Source organism: Brachycentrus maculatus, unplaced genomic scaffold (genome assembly GCF_059751285.1).
Source record: "Brachycentrus maculatus isolate JH-2025_06_01 unplaced genomic scaffold, ASM5975128v1 h1tg000396l, whole genome shotgun sequence".
NCBI classification, from domain to species: domain Eukaryota; kingdom Metazoa; phylum Arthropoda; class Insecta; order Trichoptera; family Brachycentridae; genus Brachycentrus; species Brachycentrus maculatus.
Window position 1 is genome coordinate 1,303,678 of NW_028281145.1, and position 11,323 is coordinate 1,315,000.

The following is an 11,323-nucleotide window of genomic DNA, read 5'->3' on the forward strand; positions in this document are numbered from 1 at the left end:
TATGTCGAGGTACTGTTGTATCTCGACTTATAACACACACATATATTTACGGCGCTAATATAATAGTCTGTGAGTTCTAACAACAAAACTGCGTACTTTAATAGAAAACTATCCATAAAGTTAGATAGCTAAATGTCCGTTTAAAAATAGTTAATTTGATATTAGGTACGATACGTTAACATTTAAGATTATAAGTGACAAAAAATTGTGATCATAAAGTCAACTCAGTAATATTTCATTACTTTTATCACTGTGGTTTGTAGTTTCTTTGGATACCGCTTTGAATAAGATAAGTAAGTCACCTTCAAAAATCTCCATAATATGATTTTCAGGGAGATCCTGAAATGGACAAAAATAGACTCAGCTCAATATAGAATCGTCAAACATCAAATATTTCTTTGTCATTTTATTTTGTAAGTGAAAAATTCTTATTTATTTGAATCTCTCAATATTTGATATTATATCTTATGTAGTTTATAAATATATTAAGGTAAAATAAAATATGTACAATTTTTTTCGTAGATTATAAGGTTAAATGAATATGATTTAAAAATATGTAAGCATGAAAATAACTTTATTTCACTAAAATAATAAAATAACAACTTTATAGTAACATTTATTTTATCTGGCCTGTGACCGGGTTTCGTTGTTACCGACATCATCACACTGGTGGGAGGCTAGACAAAGTGTTATTATACACAACATGACAGAAGTTTAAAACCACGATTTTCACCAGGGTTACATTAAGTATCATGCATAACATATTGAAATAAAACTATTATATTGTATCAATGACCATGTAAAATTTACAGTGTAAATAACGCGGAGAAGTTCCAATAAATAAGTCATAGCCAACTACGACATTCGATCCTCACACAAAGTTGCTTTGAAATAGTAAAAATAATTTTACTGAATAAAAGCCTTGTACATCATAAGTAAGGCAAATAATAACTTGAATTTAATTTTTTTTAAACTTAAATACGCTGAATTCAATATGACTTTAAACATTTTTGCAAAATTTCAGAAGTGTTGAAATTGATAAGTACTTTATATTCCCATACTTATATATTAGCTATTGTAAAAGTAAAATGCGTAGCTCATATTCATTAAATGTAGATGGAAAATATTACACCATGTAAAAAATCCTATTTTCTGAATTAATCTCGTAGAACCATATATTATTTATAGAATAACATAACAACAACTATTATTTGACTAGCAATCATCAGACTGATGATGTCGGTTACGACGAAACCCGGTTGCTGGTCAAATAAAATTAATGTGGAAAAAACTGCATAGTTGTTATTTTATTCTATTAAATGAAGTCCAACCAAGAAATGTCAGTACTAAACTTAAAATTAATATGTTATTGAATTATTTTAAACATATTATTTTAGAATTTAAAATTATATTTTTCTTTAAGTTAATATTGCCATGATATACAAGTTTATATAACAAATTTATTTGTTTAGATTGGAAATATTAAAGGATTTCTTTATTTCATCCGGTGCCCTGCGAGCTAATGGCCTCGGTCTGCTATGTAGTGCATAATTTATTTATTTATTTATCGGAAAACCAACAGAATATTTACAAAAAATGACAAAATATAGTAAAATAAAATAAATAAAATTCCAACAAAAGGTTTTTACTTAAAAGTATTCTACAAAAAAAACTGTGAATGTGTAATAAAAAAAAGTATAATACAAAAGTATAACTATATAATATTATAACTTACATTTCTTTATCAAATAATCAAATTGTCAAATAGATATCAACAATATTTCTCAGAAACGTTTTAAAAGAAACATTATTGATGTCTATTTCATTAAGTATTACATTGTATATATCGCAGGCTCGATTTAAAAATGATGATAATCTACTTACCTAACCTGTGAAAACCGGGAATTACATATTATATAAAATGTTTTTAGAAAAATCGAATAGACGTTTCATTCGGACTGACAATATACATACTATGCGCAAAAAAACGTAGTAAGAAATCTTGACAGTAAAAATGATACTTGTGAAGCCTTTCATTTTTTTGAGAAACGGAAACCTGTACAATATGTTGACAGACTTGGCAAAGTTCCAGGTTCGGGTAGAGCTTTAACGGAACGTAAGCTTATGTCACATTGACAGAAGTGATAAACACTGGAAATTTGAGGTACGGTTTTATGAGCTGACACCGAGTGGAGGAATTTGACGCCATTAATCAAATTTAATTTGGTATTTGAAATTTTGGCACCAAAGAACTATTTTTAATCAAAGCACATAATAAAGTGCGGTATAATTATTAAAATAACAGTTAATTTTAAATTTGTGGTAATTAATGGTTTAAAAATACCAGGAAAAGTATTGTTTTTTTTTATTTATAATTAAAATGGTTACAAGAGTTTTTAATAATTTATTTAATTTTTTACAATTTTTTACTTTACCTTCTTAAAATTAATTACGCTGTTCTCTCCAAAAAAGAGACTAAGCTCTTGTTCTTGGAGTATGAATTTTTAATTATTGTTTATTATTGACACTGATTATTTATTTTTTATGTTTGTGGGTGATATAATTTATTATTATTTTTATTATCTTGACGTAATTATATCATTCTTCTTCTTTTCTTAACAATGATCCGTATCCAATAATGTGAAGGACCCTGCGTCAAATTTATGCAATATGTAGTTGAAAGCAAGGCAAGGTGATCACTTTTACGTTTCAGGCAACAGTCTAGGTAAGATCAAATAAATATAAGAGTGATAAAACACTTATATTTATTTTGACCGCTCTGGGAATCGAACACGGGACCTGCAGCATGATACCTAAACGCGGTATACCCACACTATTGAGGCGAACAAAATAATATAATACTGTGATGATGGACTCAATGAATAGCGCAATGATGGACTCATTTGCTTACAAAGAAAATAATAACATTGCGATGGAAAAAAAATAGTTGTTCTCTTCCAGGATTCGAACCCGAGTCCTTTGATATCTGGTTGAGCGCTTTAATCCATCGAGCTAAATGTATACTTGTACGGGCTAAAAATTAGCGAAATTTTATGCTTAAAGTAATCTGACATCTCCTTACGTTAACTGTAATAAACCAATCCTTCATTTGTTAGCAAAGGCCATAAAAAAGCTTAAAATGTAAACGCCTCTGAAACGATTGATGAGCGACTTTCACAGAGATTTAGACATGCATAGACAGTACATACTTTAATCAAAAATTCTTGAGTACGAAACTCCGAAGACAAACCAATTAATCGTTTATTTCAATGCCATATATGCCCTACTTTTTTTCGCGAGCCATTTTTTTTAAACAGATATTTGTACAAATATCAATTGCTCAAGTTAAGTTATTTGAAGACGTTCAAAATAAATATAGGCTAAATAAATTCCCTTGTCTTGTTATTTTAACCCTTAGAGGTCCGTATTTCATTACAGGGAAAAGTAAATAATGGTACGCGGGAATAACAACATTGATATAGTGCCAAGGTCGACGAATTTCGATATTAAACGTTAGGGAAAAGGCCTTCAAATCAATGCAAAGATGGTTTATATGCAAAACGTTTTTCTCTCTCCCAAATATGGAGCCGACGAGGCCACGCATCGTGAATCGCCCGATTAATAAGTAAATAATGAAGGTGATAACAAAGAACACAATGAGATAAGAGACGGATATGTGCCAAGTGAGTATTTACTCAATGTTTATGTAATATTAAGTTTCAGTTTGTACGCTCGCTTTAGAAGCGTAATTCATTTGGCGCGATAAATTATTGGATATCCGAAAACTCGCAGTAGAAAACTCGCAGTAGAAAACTCGCACTAGAAATGGAACTAGTTGAATTTACCTGCACGAATACTGCTACCATTTAGTTAGTGTTATCTCTTGCCGTAAAACCCGGATTCAGTTATAGTCCATTTTCTCCTGTGAATACTAGATTTATTGAATAAACTAATTTTAACATATCGCTTACTCCTTTCAAGAACGTCATAATTAAAAAAACTTGATTTTTCAGGAGAACGTTTTTAAAGTACAATGTATTAAAAATAAATATCAAGCCACTTTTTGAACTTTTTAGCATCAGATCTTTTTAGGTAAAACCTGAAGGTTTATTCTCCGTTTGAAAAATTTTAAAAATATTTTAAAAAAATAATTAAACAATACCTTTTCTTCAAAATGCAAAAACAACACTTTCTGCCCTGTAGCGGGAAAATATTGAGTTAAAAATATGCCTCTTTTGCTGGGATATAGTACATTTCTGGGTATTCCAAAAACATACACAACTGAAAATTGTCGATTTTTGATTTATGACGTTCTTGAAAGGAGTGAGCGATATGACATTTACTTTTAACGGTAGATTCAGATAAGATATTTTTTCTGTGCTTTATCTTATTATAAAGCAGTTTTTAAGTGTGTTACGACATGATACCCTTAAGGCGAGTGGGTACATTAATATCCCGATAAATACATATTTATAACTTGCCATTAATTTTATTATTGGAAAGCAGCCAACAAAGAGCAAATTAATGCTATTGTCTTGTTTATTGTGTTTTGTGTGTCAGGGCCAAGGTTTTTGATGTCGCATGGTTGATGTGTGGGAGAGTATTGCCAAAATACAATCCCACACTCAAGGGAGATTACATAAAATACTCGTTTATATCAAAATTATTTAATTCAATCGACGACTTTACAAACTGGATAAATACAGATTTATTTTATTTGTATGTACTGAAATTTTCGTGTAAGTCAAAATAAAATAATTTACGTTATGTTATTTTCTATATTTTGACGCCAAATTAAATTGTTGCTTTAAATAAAAATGTAAACTTTTAGTCAGGAATTTCAACTAGTTGAACACCATCACTTTCATCTGGCTTTTTAAAAATGATATCTTGCATCAAGTCATTGATTTTAATTTATTATTAGATTCAAACCAATATTTTTAGCTTTTCCACTTTTTTATTTCCATAAAAAAAAGTGGAAAAGCTAAAAATATTGGTTTTAATCTAATAATAAATTAAAAATGCAATTCCATCACGAAGTGTCAGTGGATAATATAAATCATTGATTTTATGTCGTGATACGTGTAGGTACGGACTTTATATATGCATGCATTTGATTTTTTTGCAGATTGAGAAACTGATTTTCGTAGTGAAAAATGATGCGACTTCTAGGTGGATTCCATCAGTGTGAATACCTATCGACATATTTTATTCTTAAGACTAGCAAGTGCGTTAGTTGTCAAGTTGACAATCCTGCGCGGCGCGCTGTCATAGTCTGTGGGCGCGATGTATACGGAAGTTTTCAGTGAATATTTCCAATATTACTTCAAATTATTAGTACTACTTTGAATATATGTTTTTTTTAAAAAAAGTTTTTTATAAAATACGATATAACGTTCAATTTTATTTGGCAGGCGTCTAATTTGATTTTCTAAATGTCCAATTTGATTTGAAGGCTTTCAATTTGGTTTGTTAAACTTCCAATTTGAAGTGATAAACCTGTAGGTACATATATACTCTTTTCAAGAACATCATAAATCAAAAATCTTGATTTTTGAGGTGAACGTTTTTAATGTTTAAAAATATATAAAATACAATGTATTAAAAGTAAAATCAAGCCACTTATTGAACTTTTACTGTGCAACAGATCTTTTTAGGTAACGCCTCAAGGTTTTTTCTCTTAGTATATTTAAAAAAAATTAAACAATACCTTTTCTTCAAAATGCAAAAACAACACCTTCTGCCCTGTAGCGGGTAAATATTAAGTTTAAAAAATGCATCTTTTGCTGGGATATAGTACATTTTCTGAGCATTGCGAAAACATGCACAACTGAAAATTTACGATTTTTGATTTGCGATGTTCTTGAAAGGAGTAAGCGATATTTAAAATACGCAATCATCTTATTGTCAACCCTTCTCATTTCCACAGCTAGTTCGTTCTGCTTTCCCCGAGGAAGATTCTTTTATATATTTTGGTGGATCCTATTACTTGATTAAGTGCTAATCCTTACATATAAAAAAGATTTCAACACTTAAGGAATAATGCGAACAATTTATTCTATTATGTAAATAACCGGATGATATTATGCTGACGCTAGCAACGGATGGGTATGTTTTCTTTTCATATTTGACAATCCACTTGAAATCGCCATGGACATAAAAAAATATTTTTTATATATTCATTTGGCTAAATGTGCGTCATAAGTTTACAAAATCAATTATAATGACGTAGAAAAAAAACATTAAATATTCATTTACTACATTCATAAAACTATATCCTGTAGACAAGCCTAGGACGCAAAGCTCGTATTTTTATTGTCATTTTGCATAATATTACCTAAATATCTTTTTAAACTTAATCAAAGACTTTTTAATGGAAATATTTATGAAATGAAAATAAGGTTACTTGAGAATTAAAATATATATATATGTATATATATATATATATATATATATATATATATATATATATATATGTATATATATATATATATATATATATATATATATATATACATATATATATATATATATATATATATATATATATATATATATATATATATATATATATATATATATATATATATATATATATTTATTTATTTATTTATTTATTTTTTATTTTATTTTTTTTTTTCATTGGTTTAAAAATACTTCATGAGTATATTGGAAAAAATTGTATTAATTAAGTATTTCAGCTCACCACAGGCCATGCCTAAAGAGCCGTAATACATATAGTAAAAAAATGTAAATAAAAAAATGTATCTATAAAACAAATATGTATCTATGAAATAAATAAATTAAATAAAAAAAATAAAAATATTATGCTGAGCAAGAAAACGACTTTCTTTTTTGATCCACTCACATTTTTATTACTAGTTTTAGGTTTTATTAAAAAAAAACAGCATGTGACGGTCTTAAGCCCCGTAAATGCCTAGTTTTCCATATTCTTCTTCATCTATGTTGAGATGTTAAACAAACTCCTATAATTGGAGATATTCCAGATTTGTGAACAAGTATTTGGACACACTCAAAATGTTGTAAATGAAATATATGTAGAAAAAACTATAAAATTGTTATTTTATTATATAAAATGCAGTTCCACGATATATCAGTACAAAACTTGTAGTACGAGTAAGTGTATGTTGAAAAAAATAAATAAATGAGTTACCGTTTTCGAAGACAGTGTCGAGCTGCTCAAGTATAAGTGGTGCGTTTCCCAGCGGCGGAGGAATTTGGAGCTCAACATCTTGCTGATGAGAGTTCGGGTGTGGTTCAGTTGGCATAGCTGGGTGTCCCCTTCCAGGAGCAGCTTGAATCGGGGGCCCGGCGGAGGGCCCCTGGGCAAGGACATTGCCTTGTCCAAGGGGGCGCGACTTATCTATAAATATAAAAAAATATACAAATAAATTAACCGGTCAAATTAAAAAACAAAATAAATGTTCTGTCTTTGCACTGTTCCTTGTCTGTCTGCTGAGCTGGTCGGGGTTGTGGAGGCGTCTGTGTACGTTGGGTATGTTACGCGTGTGTAATGTGATCACTTAAACAAGCCTATGTCGGTCTCAAGCCCTGTTAATTCCCAGACTTTTATATTCTTATTCAGCTATTTTAGGATGTCAAAAAAATAATATAAAAAATAACTGCTAATTGGAGATAACACAGATTTGTGAACAACATTTGTGGACACACTTAAAATGTTTTATTAAAAAAGTGTGGTCAAACGGATCTACCATGTGAAATGATGGGGCAAGTAAACAAGGCTGCAGTCATCTCAGGATGCCTGAAAAATTCATTGTGGAAGAACTATGACATGAAAATCGGCAGCAAAATTTAAATATATCAAACCCGTGTGCGACCCATCATGTCATATGGGATCGAATGCAGAGCGGACACCGCAATAACGAAAAACGCGCTAAGAGTGTGAGAAATGAAGACTCTAAGGAGCATATTTGGCAAGAGTCTACGATATAGAATAAGGAAATATGCGAGATCAAAGATGTCGTTAGGTGACGAAGACAACAAAAAAGACTTCCAGACTTCCCCACATTACATTGCACGGCCGACCCCAAGGTACATGACTCCCGGGCAGACCACCAAAGAGATAGGATAGACAGGAGGCTTATCCCTCCTAAAAACATACCAAGAGGAAGAAGAAGATTAAAAAAATAATACCGAAACACGTTATCCAACAAAAGCGATTGATCGTTAAGCTGTATAACATGACAAAATTCTTTCAAATGCATCCTTGTCTTTCATTCTACAGTCAGCTATGCCAAAAGCTGCCATAAATACGTAGCTTTTACTTTAAAATGATAATGAAAATGAGCAGTTAATATGAGTTTATTTTCTTAAAGTGAATATTCGTATTCAACTTCATATAAGTATCACCGTAAATCAAAAATGTTATATGTTATATTTCAAGCGATTTATTTTGAATAAATTAGCAAATTGGTGAGATATGTAATATTTACTGTTTAATCTCGCATATTTTTTTATGTTGAAAAATAAAAACAGTAGAAATGATCTCAAGACATTCTTTATTTGGCGAGTTTTGAGCGATTATTTGACTATCCATCCAATTCATATTGCATAAAATTGACACTTCCGAAGAATCGGCTGCAACTGATTTTTGTTTTAAATATACAGATACCTAGCTGTTGTTGTTTGCGATACAACAAATATTGACAATTTTAGTGATCGTCCACGGGAGGCTTAGAAGAAACCAATGGACCATAGGTTTCTTCATGTATTGGAATTGTTATTTTCTTTGACTCTTACCCGTTTGAAATGGTATGTAGGGCATTGCATAGGATTTACGCGGTTAGTACTTGACGTTAATTATAGAACTTCGATTATCCGGACCAATTAAAGAGAACGGTAGTCTGGATGAGGATCTTTTTAGATAATAAAAATATGCACAGTTGAGATGGAAACACAAGTACATCCAATATTGTTGTTCTTATAAGTGTAGACTTACGAATAGAATCAATATAAAATTAATTTTATTAAAAAAATCAATCGCGATTAATTTAAAGACAAATAAGTGTCCTAAGTTCACTTTTTTTGCCTCCCAAACTACTTCATGGCGACATCTAAACACTGAAAGGCTTCAGAATATGTAAGACCCAATATCTTTACCAACAACGTAAACAACGGTAGGCGCAATTTGCTTCGTGCAAAATAGTATTTAATTTTTTTATCGGACCGGATAATCGATATTTTACTGTATATGAAAGCAAGATGATCAACCCTGTATTACAGATTCTTAGATCTTAGAGTGTAATATATACTTGATAGGATACAGATAACGTAAATGAAGGAGCTCAGGGTTAAGAATATTACTGCTCCCATAGGAAAATGATAATAAAATACTCGTATGTACTGTTACAAGTTTTGTGTATATTGAACAAGGTAAAAGTTCCTTGATGAAAAAGCGCAGGTCTAAATACGCTAATTATTTTTGTATAAATAATATTATTGCAGTTAATTTCATTGAATTTACAACTGGACGTACTATTTTTTCAAAAGATAGTTAATATGATGAGAAATACTACAATACTTTAAGTGTGTCCAATTTTGTGTACAGCGCTGGGTTTGTTCACATAGGTGATATTTATATATTGATGCTACGTATCAATATATTGATACTACGTATCAATATATGAATAGCTACGTATCTGTTGCGTATGTTTTCTGTTTTACGTGTTTACTGGTTTTATTTATTTATTTATTTTTTGCTGTTGCTTTAAAGCACTTATTTTTACTTTATTACTCTTTTCAAATTGTACATCTTATACCTGTTTATGTTTTTTATTATTATTATTTTTACTTTAGATCTAAATTAAGTCTGCCTATTAATCTTCTTAACATATTTTAATCTCGCTGTTTAGTTTTAACTCATTTAACATTTATGAAATTTTGTAATTGGAATATTACAATTACCTGTTTTATTTGTTATTCATTATTGTAAATGTATTTATGTTAGTGTTCTGTTAAATTTCTAAATAAATAAAATAAAATAATAAATCATAATATTAACTGATGCGAAGTGTTTAAATTTACACCGGTTTGTTTTTTATACAGAAGGCACTGCATTGTTTATTTCGTGTGTAATACATAAACCAAGTTAATTTATTCATAACTTCAAAATGCGGTTCAACGCCGAACTAATTTGGTAAGCTGACGGCAATTAATCAAATTTCGAGTGACCCCTTGAAAAAGGAAACAGTCAGAAGCGAGAACAGTTGGACCAGAATGCATAAGGAAATACCGCTTTTATGTTCTGTTATTAGTTACCGACCATTTTGGTAATGCCGATACGAATTTGGCGTTAAACAGAGACCGTCTGTTCTGGACTCTAGCTGAACTCGGCCGAGCGAATCACAACTTCGACCTTGGGACGAAACAAAAAATCCGCAATAATATCATATTAATTGCACACATTGCTACCAGATAATTGAGTAGTCCAAATGCAAATCACATTATGTTAAAAAAGCAATTAGTCGAGAAAACTGATAAAAATGTTTATCCTTATAGTGAAGATATAAAGGCGCATTCATTTGCGTATTACACAAGTCTAGGATCGTAACAAATTTTAGTTTTGTACTTAAATTGACATTTCTTGGTGGAACTGCATTTTATATAATAAAACAGCTATGTTAATTTTTTCCACAATTTATGTGGAAAAAAATACATAGTTGATATGTTATTATATCATAACAAATTCATTTATGTTAAAAAATGAAATCACTGTTTATCAATAATAATTTAATTTGTATTTCGAAATTAAACATAGACAGTTTTGCATAAGTGCTTTAAACATATATAGTTTTGCGTAAGTGCTTTAAACATAAATAGTTTTGCAACTGCAATACAATACAATTGTATTCAATCAACATAGGCAGTTTCGAAACAGTTTCGTATTTAAACATCTATCCTATCTCTTCTTAAGAAATAAAAAAATCTATTTTTACACTTTTATGTCCATTTCTTCATGCACTAAAGTCTCCCCACTATCAGTTTCTTCACATTATTTTCATTTCGTTCATCTTTAAAAAATGAATTTTTAGAGGCAAGTGCCAAGATCCAGGTATGTTACGTTTTTGGCGTTCGATCTCCACGATTTGCACGATTTTGCATAAGTCACTACGCAAAAAGCAAGTTTACAGTAACTTGCTTTTTGCGATTTTGAGATTTTGAGAACTTGAGATTTTCGAAAGTAATCGACATAGCAAGTTTTGCAAGAGTATTGATTTTTCTATTCCATTTTATTCCTAATTTAATTCATTTTGGCAGATTATGTTAAATATGGACATTAATA

General features: G+C 30.0%; 1 protein-coding gene across 4 annotated transcripts in view; it reads right to left on the reverse strand.

Moving 5' to 3' along the window:
* Nucleotides 1-11,323, reverse strand: part of LOC148302939 (C-Maf-inducing protein-like) — an 87,737-nt gene that overhangs the window by 65,273 nt on the left and 11,141 nt on the right. For all 4 annotated transcript variants that reach the window (XM_088270782.1, XM_088270781.1, XM_088270779.1 and 1 more), the window contains one exon: nt 7,175-7,384. In XM_088270782.1, coding sequence (XP_088126908.1) covers nt 7,175-7,384 — 210 coding nt within the window. The remainder of the gene's footprint in view (nt 1-7,174; nt 7,385-11,323) is intronic.